General features: G+C 39.8%; 2 protein-coding genes across 11 annotated transcripts in view; both read right to left on the bottom strand.

Annotated features, from left to right (window-relative positions):
- The window catches only part of FAM120C (family with sequence similarity 120 member C), a 34,360-nt gene extending 33,313 nt beyond the window's left edge, over nucleotides 1–1,047 (bottom strand). Inside the window, exon 1 of one of the 2 annotated variants that reach the window (XM_015890901.3) lies at nucleotides 78–1,047. In XM_015890901.3, the coding sequence (XP_015746387.1) occupies nucleotides 78–680 (603 nt within the window). In that variant the 5' untranslated portion in view covers nucleotides 681–1,047. The remainder of the gene's footprint in view (nucleotides 1–77) is intronic. The other variant, XM_007422189.3, reaches the window with a different exon arrangement.
- A 4,588-nt stretch (nucleotides 1,048–5,635) lies between these two features.
- WNK3 (WNK lysine deficient protein kinase 3) overlaps nucleotides 5,636–21,291 on the bottom strand; it is a 107,860-nt gene continuing 92,204 nt past the window's right edge. For 7 of the 9 annotated variants that reach the window (XM_088137796.1, XM_088137795.1, XM_088137800.1 and 4 more), the window contains 5 exons: nucleotides 18,232–18,701; nucleotides 16,058–16,269; nucleotides 15,584–15,685; nucleotides 12,114–12,316; nucleotides 5,636–10,534 (listed from right to left, as the gene is read on the bottom strand). In XM_088137796.1, the coding sequence (XP_087993922.1) occupies nucleotides 10,205–10,534; nucleotides 12,114–12,316; nucleotides 15,584–15,685; nucleotides 16,058–16,269; nucleotides 18,232–18,701 (1,317 nt within the window). In that variant the 3' untranslated portion in view covers nucleotides 5,636–10,204. Of the gene's footprint in view, nucleotides 10,535–12,113; nucleotides 12,317–15,583; nucleotides 15,686–16,057; nucleotides 16,270–18,231; nucleotides 18,702–21,291 lie in introns of those variants that run through there. The other 2 variants (XM_088137802.1, XR_015795640.1) reach the window with 2 other exon arrangements.

Here is a 21,291-nt window from a genome sequence, read left to right as displayed (position 1 = left end):
AAAGAGATGGTTAAAACAGAAGAAACAGAATTCTATGGGATACAATAAAAGTATTCAGGATTACCACAGAACCTTACCTTAACCCGGAATCGAATCATGGCCAGACGTACACAATGCCCCAAGCAAGCAGGAGGAAGAAACCAGGCTCGGGGTGGCGGGGTACCTTTGTTGCCCACATGCCCTGCAATTAGCTGAGCTGTCTGTCTCTCAGCCTGGGCCTTCCTGGCCCACTCAGGCAGCCTCTCCTTTCCAAGCCCTCCATTGAAGATGACAGCTAACTCCAGCCCACCTTGGTAGAGGCAAGCCTGTGAAAGGGCAGCCAGGTAACCCACCATCGCATTCCACTGGCCCCCACACACCCAGTCTGTCTGGTAGCCACCGTACAGACGCTGCAAAGCAGAATCAGCATCCACCAGAAGCCGAGCTGGGCATGGTGCTGTGGGTGCCAACCCTCCTGCATGCTGGGAGTGTGGATAAGGGCTAGCACCAACCATGGGTGCCAGTCCAGGTGCAGCCGCAGCAGGATGGGGGTAGCCAGCTGCTGGGTGGAAGGTGGTACAGTAGGCAGGGCCCCCGCCTCCACGGCCCCCTACAGCCCGTGCCAGCTTCAATAGGTCCACGGGCACCACTGCCCCTGGGCAACGCTTTTCCACGAACTCTTGGAAGCCTTGCACCCCCATAGCTGTGCACAACTGTGGGAATATGGCCCACTTCCAGTGGGGCAAACGGGGAAGGTTGTGGGGCTGGCACCCCGAAACCAGGACCTGGCACAGTCCAAGCTGCTCCAGCTCCTGGGGCTTCGCTTCTCACAGCTCCCAGATCTGAGGAATGGATGCAGCCGCCATGTTGTAGCTTTCTTCTTCTCCTCCTCCTGGTGCCTCCTCCTTTTCCTCAGTTTAAACAGTAGCTCATCGGGAGTTGTAGTTTTATTTTTATCCGCTATCCATTAGTCAGCGATTACACCACAGAATGGGACTACAAGTCCCGGAAGAACACAGCGAACCGCCATGTTGTCAAGTTTTCTTCGCGGGTTCCTGGCGTCGCATAGATTTATGGGGTTTGTAGTCCCATTAAGAAAAGGATTTCCCGTAAAATCTATGTAAGTGATGGAAAAAGTAAATTGAAACTACAACTACCGAGGATTTCAGAGGTCCGCCATATTTTTTGAAAGAACCCGTCTTCCGTGACGTTATCCGGCCGCATGCTAGGTGCGGAAGTCGAGAAATTATTCCAAACATGGCTTTGAAACTACTACAACTTCCAGCAATCTCCGCGCATTAACGTAAATCCTTCCCACATTTTTTTGTCTCTGCCACGTAGGTGCTCGAGAGTGTTCCCCTACCTCCCCTCAGAAGTATGACATAGTTCTAGCCTCGGGAGAGAACGAGACAGCCTGCCAGGACGGGAAAAAAAACCCGGCAAGCTATTCATTCGAGCTGCACCACCGCCATATTAGCATGGTGCTTGGCATGCTGGGGGATGTAGTCTGTCACCGCTTCACTTGGTATCAGAAGCGCTCCTCCTTGCTGGTCCCCAGAGCGTCGTCTCGGGCGCCATGTTGAGAGGGAGAGTGGCGTTATTTTTAGCCCTCCTCTATTCGCGTCCATTTTCTTAAAACTCGCGGGGTCTACCCGATCCTCCCATGCAGACGTGTTTTCTCGGACGTAAATCCCCCAGAAGGCGGCGGAGCTGGTTCTCACATCAGCCTTCGCCCCATCTGCCGTGTTCAGCGAACGCGGGAGGCTAAGCTGGCAAGCTAGAAAGAGCCCTACGGAGCGTCTTGCTTTGGGCGCCAACCCGTCGCGCAGAGCAGCGCAGGCTCCTGTTGCTGCTGCTGCCGCCGCCAGCAGCACCCTGAGCCGAGCGGCTTTTCGCCGTGTTCCGGCCTCGAAACCCTTCGACGCGAGAGGCCATCGGAGCCAGCGGCACAGCCAGCCACCGTCCGCGCCCTCCGCATATATTCCCTCCCGGCTCCTCCACACCAGACGACCTTGGAAATGGACGTTTCGCTTTAAAAGCTTCCAGCGAATGAAACCGGGGAAGGAACTGGCATTTTCAAATAAAGCTGATGTCAGAAGCAGCACGATGCGCAATAGCTAAATGAGAAGAATGTTTCAACGCTTACAACCCTTTCATTATTATATTTTTGTAATTATGCTAAGCTGCTTTTGATACTGAACGCTGCCCGGAGTCCAGCGCTTTACCAATATGAGAGAAAACTTTTATTAACCCACCAACCACTCAAAACCATCCGGAATAGGGCAGAATTCCCAGGACCCACCAATTATTATTACTGTTCTCATTTATCTCTAGTACACCTCACTGCTTCTGACCTCAATTTTATTTTAAATAGGCCTGCTCCAACCCATTCCATTGTGTTCCAGCTTTTACACCATCCTTCAATTAAATTCAAAGACTTGCTAGCTAGCTAGCTTCTGGATTCCTTCCACCAAGAATCTACCCATGTATGGATTCCCATACAGTATGGTTTGGTTTGACTTAACACGTAAGCACAAACTCAGTCCCTGAGGATTGTAAACTGTAACTGCTTAGCATAAGTGAATTACATATATATTTAATTACTCTTGTGTAACTAAATTCCAGAGAGAAAGCCATTTAAATCGACTGTACCAAAAGCAATGAAGGCTTTGCAGCACCTTAACAAGAGATTCATCAATCTTGTACAGTATGTAAGAACAGTGTAAGGTCCATGGCAGAACTACCACCCACTAAATCTTGCCATGTTCATGTTGGCATCATGGCAAAAGTGGTGACAGGGAGATAACTTTTTGCTTCCTGCTTTTGCTGGCAGCTTGCCTTTGAAAATATCAGGTTTATTTAGTTAATTTTGTGAGCTTGTCTAGAGAATGAAGGATTCTCTGAAGCTGACTGTCAGTCCCTAGACAGGGAAGTACATATTAGTGTATAACAACAATTTCACCTTCCCAGATTACACACCTAATCTGTCATGTAAAAGTGAGATGGGTTGCTATGTAAATTGAATAAATAAATACAATTACAACCTTAGAAAGGTATGATTTCTGCTGTAAAAATGCATTTCAAAAACACAGAATATTAAATGTGTTTCCTATTTTAGCAATTTAATAAAGACCAGGCACTTTTTTTTCCCAACACAGCCTTTATTTTCCTTTGTAACAGTTTAAAAAAATATTTGTTAATGGTTGTGTACAAATGAAGTCAACTCACAGCTTGCAAAAATAATTAAAAAACACATGGAAACAACTGCTGATAAAAGACATTCTTTTTCTACCATAAAGTTTTAGGGCTATGGTTTTTTAAAAACTGAATGGGATGCCTCATCCAATGAACAGGTCACCCACATTCTCTGTGCAGCCATAAACATCTCAGCCTTAATGCCAAGTTGGTGGGTTGAAAGTAAGTCCTATGATGTTACATTAAGATATAATTCACATAGAGACATAAGAAAATTCCTATTTCTGAAAGTGAAACATTGCCAACGGATGTAAATCCAAGGAGACATTTATTCACAGCATATACCTGATCATGTTGTTATACATTAGGCCCACATGCTCCTCAGTTACTTCTAGCAAAGAATAAAGAAAAAAAAAGCAAACAGGCCTCTCTTCAAATAGGACACTTTTTAAAAAAATTGAAAAGTCTTTTGTTGTATTAGAATTTTTAGAACCACAGCACTTCCAAGGTGGTTGCCACACCATCTAGTAAGGGATTCTGTGTGGCCAAAATTAACTATAACAATGAACTACAAACAATATCCTGCTTTAAAAGGTGGAACAAATGCTGATTCCTGGAAGTAAATTAAATCCTCAGCAATGAGGAGTGAGATACAATAAAAGCCATAGTCTTCTGGTCTACTATCCAGTCGTTCATGTACCTAACTTCATATATAATAAAACTTGCATGTACATTGCTACAACTTTCAACCATACTATTTTCCTTCCCACTTGCAGTCCCTCTGCATTTACCATCCTCTATCAATGGAAATGAGAGGGAAAAACAGCTTATTAAAATGCTGGACAAATAGCCTCAAGGGATCAGCTGGAGGTCTAACAGGCAACAACACATTCAGACTTCCACAGAGCTTTTTGCAATTCATTGCCTATCACTGAGAACTGCTTGGTATTTGATACATGGGTCATTTCACTATAGGGAAACAGTATGCCATATTATAAATTATAAGGTACTTGCTGTATCTCCATTCCTGTGAGAATTGGCTTCCCAAACCATGCTTTATTTCCCTTGCAGCCAAAGAAATAATGACATGAACAATTTAGGAAATGTGTCCTATGATATAGTTATTGTAACGGGGGGAACAAGACTTATTAAGAGGTGATCAAATTCTTCCAGCACGCCAAATGCCAGAATCACTGCTGATTTAAATTGGCTCAGTTCCATTAAAGTCAAGGAGACATACTTGTATAAGCACAAAGAAGTTAGTAAAAACATGTATTATGGTAAGACTTGTTCATTTCAGTTTAATTCTAAGGCAGCTAGTAGTAGAATCATAACATACATTGTATATATTGGGAACAACTGTACAAATGCAATATGGTATTTGGTTCTGAGAGCTAATTATGCTACTCAAAATTATCAAAATTCTTTTTTAAAAAAGGAAAATGATAAGAGTTTGGTTGATCCCCTTTAGCCGTATACGTTTTGAAAGTGACATGTTAAACTGGACTTATAAACTGAAAATTACTATTTTAAATCAACTGGTTTACCTTGAAAATTTAGTCCGGAAAAATGACAGAATTTTTACAGCAATGCTTCTGAGTTCAAGAATTAAAAACAGGAATATATGAGTTTATTGCCTAAATGCTGTTCAGGTTTTGTCTCCTGTGACATAGACACTGTGTAAAGTGTCTATGCCAGTAAAACACCCCTGATCCTTTAAACTTTGCCAAGACATGAATCCATGTTTGGTGTTCTCTATCCCTCTTACACACAGGTTCCCCATATGAGTCTTAATCTCAGCACAAATTGTAATTGTAGTTTACAAGGAATTCACCAGCAACCCATGTTTTTAGCATTAAACATGCTTGAATCTAGGGCCAATGTAAACTGAAAATACAAATAAGCTTAACAGAACGGAAGGATGAAAGGAATTTGTAGCTGGGAGTTTTTAGGATAAAGCTACAGCATGTATGGTCTCACTCCTATTGATCCATCAACCTCAGAAGAGCTAAGAAATGTAACACTGACATGACCTAAGTAATATAGTTTGTCTACAATCCTTCCAAGACAGCACATTTTTTGTTTTTCCCACATACATGGTGGTACAATGGGTAATGGAAGACGAATGAGGCAGTGGGTCATACTCCTTGCTAAGCTGCTGTAGCCAGGTGGAATATACACTAGAAAAAATGCACGGAGTTGTTCTTTTCATTCATCTGTCATTATATGTTACACTCAAGTTGATGGATAAACTTCTGAAGTCTTCTTTGTGAACATTAAACATCCTCCTTAAAACAGCAAACAGAATGAGCTGCTTGTGCCAAGTTACAAGAAGAAATTAGGAGAGTGAGAGGGAAAAGCATGTGTGTCAAAACACTATCTGATTTAAACAGATGGAAACAGTAGAACACATTGTTTATGCCACAACCTAGATTTAAACAGCACTAACAAATGAGGTAGGTAAGAAACATGAAATTTCAATAAAGAAAACAACTCAGTTTGAACACTACTAAAAAAAATCCACAAAGTTATTAAAATTATACATTCCATTCACATCATACAAGCTTAGCCTCAAGCTTCACAGCAGAAAAGTGCCTTCCAAAACATCCCCCAAAACCAAATTCACAGTTTGATTTCTTTTTAAGAGGGTGCATGCTTCAAAGAGAAATACAATGAAAGCAACAGGGAAGGGAAGAAAAACTGGGCAGTAAATGTTTCACATTAAATGCAGAGACTCAAAAATACATAAACATAGTATTTTTCCTCCTTTGACAGCGCCTTTTACATAGGATGGGAGCAATCTTCAACTAAAAAGAATCCTGTTTCTCGCTTCTTCCCAAAGCCTGAAGATATGGTAATGCTATTATTGCCCATGTTTATATAGTTTTTTGTAGTGTTTCAAAAACCCATGAAATCAAAGCCTCTGAGACTTTTTCAGGGCACAATAAATTATTATCCACATCACGGTCAACCCTGTCACATCCTCTGAACTCTGACCACTTAAGACAGGAAGTAATCTTTATAAAAGGATACAGCTCCACTTCTCTTTTTTTTCCCACAGTGTGACAAAATCTCATTATGCTTTTCCACTTGAAATAAACTCAGCACATAATTATGTTAGATCATGTGTTCTGTGTTAATAAAGCTTATGAGAATAATAAGCAGGGGAAAGTATGGCTGTTTTTATCGGCAGCAACCACTTAGCATCTAATTCCAGCTTAAACTGAAATCACAGATACAAGTGGTATTGAAGGGATATGGCCATTTTTAAAGTGGGTATAGTGTCAAACAAGTTATTTCATGAATATCACTTTCATTCTCTTATCAGTAGATAGATAAGCCACCTATGGATTTCCAAAATCCTCAAGGGCAAAGAGTCAACAGCTCCTGTCAACTGTAAAACAGCTACTCTTTGAGGGAATTTTAACTAAAGCAGAAGGAAGAAAAGACTCATTGCAAAATCTGTATATAAGCTTTACTTAAAGGGCATTTCCTTCACTCACCCTTGGTATCCACGTACAGACAATAGGAATCAGGTTTTTGTTTCCTATTCTCATTGTTTGCAAAATGCATTATTATGCCAGACTTCTGCTTAATTTCATAACCAAGTTATTTCTGAATTCTACTCTAGAAGGAAAAAGGCTATGTAAAACTGACAGCTAATCCATATCATTTAAGATTTATTTTCACTTGCCTACTATGAATAAATCTTTAGTTCAATTGTATATTGATATTAAAAAAAAGCGCCTCAGGCTCCACACTTTAAATAATATAAGCAGGATTTTAATTTTTGTGCGTAGCCTAATTTGACCTAAATGGGTATTTTTTCCCTGTATTCTATTTTCTGTATTCTATTCAACATAACATGAACTAAAATAAAGCCCCATGTTTGTGGACTGTGATATCTACATTTTTTTTTTAAGGAAGAAGCAATATATTCTGTAATTCTCAACTGAGACAAATTACGCCAAAGACAAATTATTATGGGTTATGCCCCATGAAGGTCGGGAATTGAATTAGAAACAGCATGAGCAAGGCAAGAGGTGCCCAATCTTTTTCTTCACAACTGCTTTTTTTCTGAGGTGGGAATAGTCTAGTTTCAAAATTTCACCGAGAAAAACAGCAGGGAGTGGCTATTTTACAAGGAAGGGAAGGTGGAAATTCAATGTATACTCTTGCGGCCATAACAGCACTCTGTTATTGTTACACTGGTTTTCCTTCAACACTGAAGTACACTCTACAGTTTATTCAACAGTCAGGATTGCACAGATGCACTGTGTTACACTGTATTTCCCACTTCACAACAGAAACACAGTTTATATATTTGTGTGCCTGAGAGACCTAAATGAGCCATGGATCTTTAATACATGTACACCGATCTTTAAGGCCCTCATACTTCCTAGCAGCTTGCATTTTTAGGAAGGTCAAGTTACACGACAGCACATTTCAACTAGAATACAACATTCCGTGCTTTCCTACAAGTCAAAGTGAATTGGCTGTCAAAGAGTTTATTTAAAAGAGTATAAAGTGAAGAAAAAAAAAGTAAAGGTTGGAAGCAAATGTCACGTGAGCAGCTGTCTGCCCACTTGGTGGGATCTCCTTTCCTTCCTGTGGAACAGATTTTAAAGGCACAGATGGGGCTGTAGGAAGAGGCATAATCACCTCTCAACTGTTCTGTGAGTGGAAACTGCTTCTGCTCATGCAAATGCACCACTGAATTTCCCATAAATCATATGTAGGTCTTTTAAAAAAAATAACACTGTTCTTGCCTAAGTTCTTCAAATTGAAACTTTCTTCAAGGTATATATAATTTTACTGCTGCAAATCAGCAATGCACTTTTCAAGCATCATCAAAAGACTACAACTACTTTTTTCAACTTTCCAGTAAAAATCTGAAAAGATACTAAAGATTATCCATTACAAGGCACTGCAAATCTTTGCAGGCAGAACAAAGAGGCTGCATTAAACAAGGGAAGCAGAATCTTTGTCCAGAGTGCAGAGGGAAGAAAATATGTCTACAAACATACACAGGCGCTCTAGGAGTCACTAAAACTACAGATGCTGTTTTAAGAAACTATATTTAAACAAGTAGCTTGTGTCTGAAACTGATCAAAAACAGAAAAAAATTCTGCAGCAACTCTGATATTCCTGGCCACAGTACTATTAAACCAAATGGTACATTGATTTCAGATGTAAACGTGGTGTTTTAGATAAAATTCAATTGCTTGAAGTTCAGATACTTTGTATTAATTTTAGTGAAATTGAGCCTCCTTCTATCTCTTGCTCAAAATATTCATCTGTCAGCTTCAAACACGGCAGCTCTCTTACAATATTCAAAAGACGTTAATTTAACTCTGTATGTGAAATAAAGACAAGCTTTGCAGTTTTCATTCCAGATTAATAAAGGGGGAAAGTGAGCCTAGGTGTTATTTCAGCAAATACTTGAAAGACTTGCAACAAAGGAAGCAACCTATGAGCGCACAAAAGAGTACAATTTCCAACAAGAAAGGAATAAACTGATGATGTAATATAGAAAAAACATAAGAATGTTAGCTCCGGTGAATTATGACCTCCCTCATAGTCCACAGCCAATTAAGTTAATAGTGTACCATTAAACTAATTTTCTATCAAGGTGAACTCACAAGATCATGTGGCAGCTGAAATACAATAGATTAGTGATCATGTGAGGTATATACCTCCAAGGGAGGACGGCTCTTTAAGTTATATAGCAAATTTTTATATCTTTTAAGGATTTTGAACTGGCAAATTTTAGACTTTACATTATATCCAATTAGCAGCACTTGATGTAACTAAAAAACAGAAGGCCTGCCACATGGGATTCCAGCACCATAGCCTTATTGCCATACATACCTGTAGAGTTTTCTTAATTTGCAAACATAAAGATGGACTGCTTAATCTTGCACCTTGGCAATCAAGTTAAGTAGACACAGAAACATTTAATGCTGTGAGAAACAACACGAGGCATCTAAACTAGGAGACTGTATTTCACTAATCTGCTGTAAGGCAGTCCACTCAATGCAAAAACTATGTGCATTTAACCCTGTTTCAATGCATAATCTTTTTCCAACATCCAAAAAAATGTCGAATATGGATCACAAATGATGTGAAAATGGCCAAGATGGGACAAGTTTAAAAAAAGGCCCACAACTAGTCCCCCAGCCCCAGTTCCCACCCTTTCCATTGCTACCTCCTCCCCCACCCACTCCATAATATAAGATTTGTATCAGCTGCAAAATAAGCTTTAAAAAACTCAGACCCCAAACACAGGTACAATAAACCAGGCCAATATTCCAATGTATCTACTGAATAAAGTGTGCGTAGGGAGGTCTAGTTGCATTCTACAAACAGCAGTTCTGAATTGTCCAGAAACCAGGACAGCTTTGCCAAACCAATGAGGAGGCAGCAATTGTAAGCCTCTTCTTTCAGCAGTCCTTCACTTCCCAAAGGCCTATCTCTGGGGCGGGAGAAGGAAGAGTTTAAGATAGAATTCAACTAATCAAACTACAATCAAGTTTTTTTTTTTAACCCCTAGCTAGCCTGTAATCCGAGCTGCCAATGAAACCAAATGGAAACATAACAATAATGCAAATATAAATGTCACTCTTCTCTGCTGATCCCTCCCATTCTGTAAATTAATTCAAATGCTAGTAAGTGTACAATCCAAGAAGAGTTACTACCAACTTCAAGAACAGTTGCAACAAAAGCAAACAGGGGACATGGGGCAGGGAATGACACGGAAGGCTTATTAATAAGCAGCAGATGGCATGCTGTCTCTCTCAGGAACAAAGAGATGAACAGGCCAAAGCTCTCTCAAGTACTTAAAAAATCCCCTAAAGAAAATGAAATCAAGTATTCAAAGAGGAGAATGCAAAGACAATCTCCTACCATTCCCACATGACTGCACTGGGGAATTCACCTCCAAATCCCGGCAGCAGAATGCAAGGCAGAGGAATGGAGTCATGAGAGATAGGCACAGTCCCTAGATCTAGCATCCTTTTGCTATCCATCTTCATTTGGGACTTGGGGGAATGGGAGCTGGGTTTTGCACAGGTGATGCTGGAAATGCTGGCATGCTGATCCCTGGCTGAAAGGGTCCCACTGTCTGGGCAGGGACCACGACTGACTGCTGAGTTGTCCCAGAAATTCCCATCCATTGCACTGGGTAAGTTGTTCCTGCGATGGTGTTATACTGGCACAAATGTGGTATTCCATATGGTGAGAGTGTGCCAGAAAAGGGTGATAGGGGAAGTCCTTGGGGTAAAGCAGCTGGTACAGTCCCACGGATCTGGGAAAGCGAGGAAATCCAAGTGGAGGTGTAGCCCACAGTAGATGATGTTGTCTTTAAACACAAGGGAAAACAGAAACTATTTAAAATGCAAGGAAACATACTCAACAGCTGTCTGGAGCACATCTTAGCAGATTCTGTACAATTTAGAATTACTAACAGGAGAGCATGGAAGAAGACTAAAAGATGCAGTGAAAGGTCCACACTTTTGAACAAATGCTAGCATGTCTGTGTGAAGTGGAGATGATGTTGACTTTCGGCTATCTTTATCTCTTCCTCTGATTTCATCAAAGATCCTACTAACACTACTTCTTTCTAAGTACCTGCTCCCAGCTCTCTGTTCCCAGAGCTATCCATAACATCAGGCTGTGTGCAGCCCTGCTGCTTTCCAATACCATTAATGTAGGGCACCTGAACTTTAAACTTACAGACAGCATACTCTAAGAAAAAAAACAGTCTATTACTGGTTGTGAACTTTCCAACAAATCACAGAATATGTAAGAACTTGGTTGGATCAGAGCAAAGGTCCAGCTACTCCAGTACTTCTTTCCCAGAGTGATCAACCAGATGTCTTTGGAAAGTCCAAATGCAGGTCATAAGCACAATAGCATTCTCTTTTGTGTTCCCCAGCCACTAGTATTCAGAGACATATTAGGTCTGAAATTGGAAAGAATATATAGCCTTAGTGATCTAGGGGATCTTTAGGTTCAAATTTCTCAAATACATTTGGATGACCCCAGTGTAAACTGATGAAAAATAGCAAGCTATTCTTAATGCTTAGAATGGATTCTCTGCTACCATGAGAAAAATTCAGAAAATATAAATAGTGAAAATAGTTTAATCAGAGAGGACAGTTGAGAGGGATAGGTAAAGGGCCTAAGAATATCCCATCAAGACAATGACTTAAGTCTACCATAAAATGATCAGAGAAAGTTTCTGAACCCTTTAGAATTACACATAATCTTGCAGTAGTATGACCTACAATGTGACCCAACTTTCATCTAAGCCCTATTAATAAAGAGAATCTAGTTAAACAAACTACAAAACAGTGTCATAACTTTACAAGGTGCCTTAACACACTGACGCAACATTCACCATCTTCACTGGAAAAATATATACATTTTCAGATTTATTAACTGGTGGCACTTCCTTTAGCAGTACTGACTACAAACTAATGTTTCCTGTGTCTCTTGATCAGTTTTGCACATTTGCTTGGAGGAGCTTGGAAGCTGAACAGCTTGCTTCAGGTCATGCCCAAGGTTTCACAAATTGCCTTGGCTATTCTGTGCTTCAACCATCCTGTGGTAAATTTACTTATGGGTTTGTAATTCTAGTTATAGATGAAGTTCACCTACTAATAGATGAAGCTCAGATTACACTGTAGGTCACCAACAGTGCAGGATTACAGCTTTGGTCCTGAAGGGTTCAAACTATCTCACCACCCACCCAGGGTTCAACCATCCCCCATCCAGGGGAGGGGAGGGGGCAGGAGTTGCAATGTCCAGATTTCCCTTTGACCATAGTGGTTGGGAACTTGGGGAGTTACAAACCCAGAGCATCTGGATGGTACCAGGTTGAAAAAGTGAACCCAGTATATCACAAACTCTAAACCCTCCACATAAAAACCTCTCACCTCATATACTTTGCTCCAGCTGTCAGTGTCCAGCCGGTGCTTGTTCTGTTTGATCTGATTGAGGCTTGGCTTGATGAGGGAGTTTCCCACCTTTTCTTTTGTCCAGTCATCCACCAGTTTATGCAAATCATCTGTGAACATTCCTTTTTTACTGGCTGTTGTCTGCTGACAAGAGGCAGTGCTACTCACGATGCAGAGTTGGTCTAGGAAGGAGCAAGGTTTTAGAATGTGTTTTTCAAGCAGTTGTATCAAAACATTGAACCAGTGCTCTTTTTCTTCTTGGGTAACAAGAAACATTTGAGTCTTGCAAACCACATCTTGGCCTCCTGACCTATTTGTGGTCTGGAAAAGATCTTCCAGTATCATGCTGTCATCTGGAAAGGTGGGACTGAACACATTTGACCCATATTTAATTTTATTTGGGGTGACAAGACTGGGTGGTTTTAAGGAAGGGAAGGGGAGCATTTAATCTCTTCAAAGTCTTGCACTCCCAACCTTAAAACTGCCCCAAATCCCCCAAAGAAAACAAAAATCAGCCACTTTGCCAACCAATTTCAGCTGCATGATCAGTCATGTTGGGGGCCCATATGCAGACTACTAGTTGCCCACTCCTACTCATGCATATTATTTATTCTTATTTAATCATTAAGACTTATAGACTACTTCAATCACATTGGGAACTCTAGACAATTTACGAAGTATAACAAGGAATAGGACTATGACAGTGCCTCTGCCCAAATATTCAAATATTTGTGACAAATATTTATGTATACTCAGAATACATAATTCAGGGGTTTTTTTTCAATGACTAAATAGCAGCCAGAACCTGAGAATGGGAACAGCAAGTAGATGAGGATTAGATGGCCCAGCCAAAAGAATTAGGCAGGAGATCATAAAATGAAACATATGGAAAAGATCACAAGGCATACTAGGCTCCACCAAACAAGCAAACTTGGGCACATCTTCCAGTTTCAAATAGTATTGTTCTGCAGACAAAAGGAAATTAAGTCTGGAATTTACACATAATGCTAAGTCAGAGATCTTTAAAGAGGTTTGGATACTATTTGGAATTTGTGGAAACTGTTATGGTTCCTATTACAAAATAACTGCTATGGGAGGATTTTTAAAATTCACTGTTCCAGAGACCCACACTGTGCAAAGAATATGCAATTTCCTTAAAACAGAGCAAGGTAGAGGTTGGATCTGATATTAAGCCACATTCCCATGTAGAGTGTAAGATTATATTCATTTTATTAGAAGGCAAACTAATAATAAGGTTTTTGCCTAAGAAACTAAATACAAGGCAAAGGCTAGGTTTAAGCCCCAGATGCAAAATGCTATTTTCCCTTGCTCCAGTGCTTGACAAAATATTCAAAGTCAGTACGCTGGCTGGGGAATTCTGGGAGTTGAAGTCCACACATCTTAAAGTTACCAAGGTTGAAAACACTGTTGTATACTATACTTTAGGCAAAACAATGTAGGATGCTGCTCCCCTCAATCCCCAGCTAACCTGTCAGAAGCAGGCCCTTTTCTTTCCTTTAACAATAAAACAGTCACCAGGCTGCTTGTGCATGGAACTCAGTATAATTCCATAGAAAGATCGAAGAGCATTTCTGCACTATATTCTAAGCTGCTTGATTCCTAAGCTGCTTGACTCTCATCCTGTCCCATATGTTTCAACCAACTTTAGAAGTTCCAGTCTGGATTACATGGATTGGCAATGGGGCTAGGCTGGTGCTCAGTCCAGACTATGGCCACTGGAAGACCTGACTGGTCATTCCCCTGCTTCTTGTCCTTCCCATTTTGAGCAGTGAAGGCAGATATTACTGACTGGCTCCTATAGTCCTCATTTAGCAACCACAATTTGGACCAGCAACTCAGTCATTAAGCAAAGTGATTGCTAAGTGAAACCGTGACTGTCCTTACAATTTTACTTCAACTTTCCTTTGCTTTACAGACCTGCAAAGGTCATCAGTGTGAGGATTGGCCACAAAGTTACTTTTTCATCACCACTGTAACTGTGAACAGTCGCTAAATGAGGACTACCTGTAGTTTATCAGTGCTAGCCTTTTCCTTTTTAAGATAATTCCCTCCTCAGTAGTCCCTATAATTTTACTTTGCTTTCCCAGACATGGAAAATGCACACATGGATGCCTTCATAGCCCCCTTCCCGCATAATCTCCTTTGATACTAAAGTAGACACTTGCTATTTTTTCTTTTTCCCCTTATGGTACCATTGTAGCTCTGATGCTACAGTAACCAAAGCAATAACAGATTGTTCATTTGTTTCTATATCTTCTGTAGATCTATGGAAACTTTCTAGCAAGGAAAAACTAATCGTTCAGCTTCACAGAAACAAACTAGCAGCATTCCTACCTTGCAGCTTAAAAATGTTAAAAAAAAAAAAAAAGGGAAAACAAGCTTTGCACTACTGTAGGCAGGGATGGGAAAGCAAGAGTAGCATGCTTCACCCAACCAAGAAACAGAAAAGGTACCCCTGGGAGATGTAAGACTTGAATGGAACATGGGTTACTAGGGTGGAGGATAGTTCACTAACTTAGTGGACTATTACTGGATCAACTGCAAGATTATCAGAAAATAACAGCAATTGCCAACTAGCAGAGAACATAACATCCCAGCATGAAATGATTGCCCTGGGCAATGGCCAGCCACTGGAGGGGAGTACGCATACCAGATTGCAACCAGTTGGAGTTGGGGCTGCTAACAGAATGGAACAAAGTGGAAGAGATCATCTGCCCTGAAGGGCTTAAGACAAGTTGGGTCAAAAAACAGTAGCTTTGAATCAGAGCTGGAAAACGCAAGGTGCATTTGCAATATGCTGGGAGTGGGAAGAGGAACAAGAAGTGGTGAAATGTTCATCTGGACTACATTTTAAAGTGATTGGCTTAATTTGAATATCCTCTCTCTCTGTCTCTCTCTTTCACACACACACATACACACAAATGTATGCTTTGAGCTCTCTGAAGTTTGTGATACATTTTAGGCTCAACAGTAACATGACAATGTTTTTATTAGGACAAAATGCATACAAAATATAAAGGCAAATCCTGCAGAATGGTTTTTGACAAAATTAATTTATAACTGAGTATATGCAAAACTTAAGCAATCCAAATGGAGACTCACCAGGTCATCCCTAGAACTATACACTCATTCAGAATAACTCAAACTGCAAACATATACACATCAAACTGTGCCCTGCCTTGATTGCTCCACTAGCCCTAAATGTATCAGGAGACAATGAGATCCCTTTTCCTTTCTTCTGTTTTTTTTTTTTTAATCTTTCCAGGTGAGAGAACATACAGCAAAATGAAAAACCATTTTCTATCAACCTTCTGCCTTCATTTCTAGGCCCAGAGGAGGAGGAGGAGGAGGAGGAGGAGGGAAATGACAATAAGAGAAAGCAAGTTTAGCATCTGTATTGCTCTTGTTATATGTAATATTTGCAATACCTTGGCTAGTTTCTGCTTGTGAACAGCTTTGATGCAGCAAATGGGCTTGAATGCTCAACTGATAGTCAATCACAGAGGCAGCAGTGGTTGCACAACAGCATTCTGTGCGGCAGAGAGGGGAAAGACAAACAATCAGAGGCAACTAAAGTAGCACACACTGTAGGCTGGGCGTGGGGATGATGATGAAGGGATGGGTTGCATTCAGGATTAATATGCATAAATCTGTGTAGGGAAATTAGGTTCCAAACTGGCTTAGCTCACTGGAGGAAAAATACAGGAAGTGAGATGGCAATGGGAAAGTCTTTAGAACTTCTGATTTGAGTTCGTAGACATAACCTCGGCAAACAATGTGAAATCCCAGGGACTCATCCACAGATTAGTGAATTCAGCATCTTTGTTCTGTATTAGGGAACCCCTGTCCAATCCTCAAATAGGCCCCTAGTTTATGTATGGCTCCCACTTGCATTTCCTTACCAGCAGCAACAACGCCATTGTCTACATGAGAGTGAGATTGTGGCCGGCTGCGCAGCTTGCTTTTGAAAGACTTCGGCCGTCGTGGGGATGACAGTTGCAGGGAGATGTCAGAGGATTCTGACCTGCTGTCTTTGATGGAGCGGAGACGTTCATAGAGCTCCTGCAACTCCCTGTTCTGCTGAGCTTGAAGGCTGACTACCTCCTGGATATGCCTACACAGAAGCAGAGGAAAAGAAGAAAACCTTGGCAAGATATAAGTTCTCAGCTACTCTTTCACCTCAATAGTCATCTCAGGAACAATGGAAGGCAGGGAGCATGAAGCTATCAGGTTCAGGCCAATGGCCTCTTTCCTCTCAGCTTGCTTGGGGGAGAGATGTTTCATGACATACTGCCGCATCAAATGAGGTCATCCCCTGGAGGCAGGATTGCTGGGGAAGGAGGCCCAAGCAGAGCTCTGACTTGTTTTGGAGAAATAACATTTCTCCTCCCCTTTCCCACTATGATGTTTCATCTTGGATTCAAATCTAAGAACCCTTCATCAAAATTTTGGAGGAGTTGCAATCAGAAGGGAACATTTTTTCGTATGTGGTGGACTTGTGAAAAAGTGGTACCTTATTGGAAGACAAAATTCAAAGAAGTTAAAATAATAACTAAACAAAAGTAGAATGTGTTCTAGAATTGGGATTATTATGTATTTTTGAGGGAGATAACTCTAAACAGAAAGGTGCTTATTTTATTCTTACTCCTGGCTGCAAAATTGAGAATTGCTCAAAACTGGAAATTTCTAGATAACATCTCATTGAATAATTGGCATGCAAAAGTATGCTCAGTTGCTCTTATGGAAAAAGTGACTGATAAAATTTAAACACTGACTTCTCAAAGGGATGAATCACATTTTTATCAGATGTGGAAAGATTATGTAAGTTATGCTAATAATAACAACTCTTCTACTGTTAAAATGAATGTTATTGTAATGTAACCTATGACTGAATGTTGACATATATTGTTCTGTGCTGTTATCTTGTATTCTTGTTTCTTTTTGCCTCATAGAATATTGAAAATCTAAGAGTCCCTGTGTGTAAGAAGCAAGCTGCATCTCCAGGTTATGGCACTTTCTGTAGTCCATGTGAAGGAATAGAAATGCCTCATAATCTCTCTCCTCTTAGCTCTGGATGATGGATAGGAGCACCCTATTGTGTGGTTTGGAGACTCGGGAGCTTCCTCTGCTTTACTTGTGACAGGCTGTTTCCTGCACGATGGTGCAAGAAAATGGAATTCCCTGGCAGAGAGAATGGATTGGCTTTGTATCTGTGATACTGCCATCCTGGTCATGAGTAGTGGGCATCAGTGGTATTTCCAGTGATGCTAAGGACTGGTTGTTCTTTTTTTGCTCTATTCTGTTCTTTTTCAAGCAAAGGATTTACTCTTCTGTTTTAGGCTAGAAAAGTATAAGGTATGGTGCTGTTGTGCCAGTGTAGTCACAGATTGTTTCTTCCTTTGTAGTATTGGATGACTCTGAATACATGCTGTAACCAGGGATGCGATAGTGAGCTTACTTAACTAATTTGATTGATTTAAACATTCTCTGATTGATTAAAAAGATATTTCCAGTTTGACTGATTAAAATATTTAATTACTTGTAAGAAATACTCTATGGGTGGCAAGCTCCTTCATAGAAAGTAACTGTTCTTTCTCTCACACAGAAGGAAATTATACTTCTAAGGAGAAGCCTACCTTGATGCACAGGTACCATTTAAAAATAACTTTTTTCCCTTTAAATGTGTTGTTCCATTTATGTGCAAATATATGGAGATTCAGTTGAGTAATTGATTACAGATGATATGACTAACCATTAATAGTTTCTTTAATCAGGAGGCAGACAGCTCCATACTAATTATAGGTAAATAATAATAATAATAATAATAATAATTATTATTATTATTATTATTATTATTTATAATAGAAAACTAAAAATCACCTGGAACTAACAAAAGAAAGTTTTGTCAGACTTTAGGTTAACCCCAAAGTTTAACCCCAAAACAGAAATAACAAATAATACTTTAATGGAGCAAAAATATAAATTGTACCCTATTCCACTCTTTACACAATCTGGTAATTCACTGGGATTAGAACTAATGCAAATCTGTTATAAGGCTCATTGTTAGTGCCCTTACTTCTCCCGCAAACGCTGCAGCTCCAATTTCAGGTCTTCATCTTCAATTTCCGATTCATCATCACTGCTCATTGGAGAAGATGCAGAGTAAAAAAGGGAATTACGCCTCTTTGGATGGGTGCCACCCCTTTCCTCTTGAGACTGCTGGTTTGACTCCCAGCCTTCTAAGCTACCACCACCCATGGGGGCAGAAAGTTCACTGTCAGAGCTAGGCTGCTTCTGGATCACATCACCTTTGGACCATGGCTCTGAGCATGATTGCATGCTGCTTGCAGTAGCAGAGGCCTCCTCCAGTTCCTGCTGCTCAGAGGTAGTGAAACATGCTTCTGTTTCACCCATGGCACTGGGCAAGGTAGCCATTTCTTTTTCTCTGGGACAGCCTTCTTCCATTCCAAGCTCCAAGGAAGGAGACATCTCAGAGAGTTCACTTTCTGAGACACCTGAGGACAACTGTTGTGGGACAGTGATGACCTGAGGTAAAAAGAAAGAGAGAGAGAAAGAGAAAAGAGGAAGGTTTAACTCAGTAGAGTTACACAAAAGTGAAGCTTAAAATGGACTACACTAGTGAAAAGGATTTGAGTCCCTCAGGGCATAAATAATATGTCCAGTTCATCATGCGCATTTAGAGTTACAAGTCTTCAACATGAGTTTAACTAATCATCTATCCTTCATATGTAGAATTAAAAGGAACTAAGAATGAGTGGGGACTGCAAGGAGACAGGTTTTTGGTTTCATACGCTTAAATTTTAATCTCCTCTGTCTTCAGAATGCTTTAAATTAATAGCCATACATTTAAAATAATGTAATTCAAAATAAATAAAATTAAGTAAGTAAAAGATTAAAACATACCATATTCAAGATTTATTGTTAAAATATATTTACATAAGAAGTTCATAAATGCATGAAATACCTTGGACATCTGACAGCCGGAAAACAAATACTTATATTCCATTAAAAAAACAGGAAAACATGTGACAGGCCATGTCAGCTGAGACTTGGACTACAATTATATAAACCACACCTGATTTTATAGCAAAAAAAAAAAAAAAGCCACACAAAAGAAGGAAAAAACATACTTTATGACCCTGTAAATATGTATGAAGGTGAGACTATAAAGAGAAAAAAACTATAGAGAACACTCATGTTAAAAATCACCACTTTGTAATCAATTTTTAGATATTCCTTTAAAAACACATATAATTCATAAGTGTCGTGTTTTGTAAAGCCTGCCAAAAAAGCTTTCAAACTGTAGCTAAACCATCCATCATCATGTAATGAAGAGACAGGACAACACAGTTTTTTAAAGACTGCAACACACTGAGGAAGGGGGAAAAAAAGAGAAAAAAGTGTAAAAAAAACCCCCAAACCCTTAGGGCAATTTAGAGCCCAAGGAACCATGGAACAGGCATCTGCATGCAACTCATCATCAAGGAGATATTGTATGAATGTAAAGTGCTACTGCACCAAAGAACAAAAAGAAGTGCACAGAAAATTATTGCAGAAAAAGGAATAACAGAAAATGGGGAATAAAAAGTACTGTTATCACAAATCAATCCGAAAAACAATGGTTTAGACAAATATCTTCAAGAAGACACAACCAGTCTAAAATACTCATCCAAAAATCAAGCTCTTTTCATTAAAGGAACTGTCCACTAAATATCATTTGACTAGAAAACATTTGCTTGATTTCCGTGTGCCATACTTCATAATTATGTGCTGGTTAACAGTTAAAAATAAATAAATACATTTAGTAAGCTACTGCACAGTTACCCAAAGATCACAAACTGCACACTAAAGAAATCAAGATGATTTAGTAGCTTGTGGCTCATGGATATTCTTTCTATTAGATTCCTCTTCCCCCCTTCCAGCAGTGTTCTAGTAGTTGGAGCATCTGGGAAGCTCTCCAATCCTGCAGCCACAATGGTTCCCAAGTGTTAAACCCTAAGGTGAGGGGGTTGCTTAATGGACTGCTGTGATCCCATCATACACCTTCCCTTTACTCCTGGGGCTGATACAGGACACCAAATCCACCACTGATAGTTGTATGTGGCTCTCAATGGTAAAAGCTTATCTATCCCTCTTTTGCCATATGAAATAATGAACCTTGTAATTATATCTGAAATATTTAAGCCAGTACTGTAATTTTCCAGAAAGACTTTCAAACAGACTAATTTCCCCAGTTGCCAAAACAAAGCAGCAAATTGTTCTGCAATCTTTTCAACAAAATAACGGACCAATACTTAACTCTACACAAAACAGCACAAGTCACCTGGTTTACTTTGTAGAAGATAGATCAGTGATTACAACTCTGGGTATGGATACTCAATTGACAAATACACTGGACAGCAGGAAGAAGTACAGTATTTACTTGCACAGCTGTCATGAAATTCAAGTAAGCATGGATGTTTCGATTGCTTCAAAGAACATAAGGCACAGTGGAGACATAAAACTGCTCCAACAAATAGCCATCAGTTCATTTTTTTCTTCCTTCTTCATTTTGTTGTTGGACCTAACTATGATGCAGCATTACATCTGCACTGGCATATTTTCTAACCATGATTAAGTTAATGGTTAGAATGGATTTGCAGTATAGGGCTAATTTATGCAGGAAATTTTGATGAAGATTTAATAACATTTTATTCCAAAAATAAAAGGGAAGAGGAGGAGGAGGAGGCATAAAGAAGTTATATAACATCTCCTAATCTTCTAAGCCTTACAAGAAGACAACTCTAAATATAATAGGCCCCTTACTAAAAGATTAGGCAGAAAAATTTGTCTGTTTCCATTACTGTACTGTATATTCCATGAAGCTAAGTTAATCCTCCCATTTTAAAAGAATAAACTTTGCAGAAAATAATTGTATTTCAGATCAATAAATTACTCTAATTAACTATCCTTGATATAATTGCTCAAACTCAGAAAAATTACTGAGGCTATGTACCATGCTATATCTACAGAACGCTGGAATGAATCTCTGATTGTAACTCTCATATTGTAAGTTTTATTTAAAAATAAGACAAATCTGTATTTCTAAAAAACAGACAAGTATTGCCAAACAGTT

The sequence above is a fragment of the Python bivittatus genome, unplaced genomic scaffold, assembly GCF_059951505.1.
Source record: "Python bivittatus isolate LINGU-HERP-01145 unplaced genomic scaffold, Pbiv_v1 ctg000220_np1212, whole genome shotgun sequence".
In the NCBI taxonomy this organism is placed as follows: Eukaryota; Metazoa; Chordata; class Lepidosauria; order Squamata; family Pythonidae; genus Python; species Python bivittatus.
This window is presented reverse-complemented; position numbering and strand designations above follow the sequence as displayed.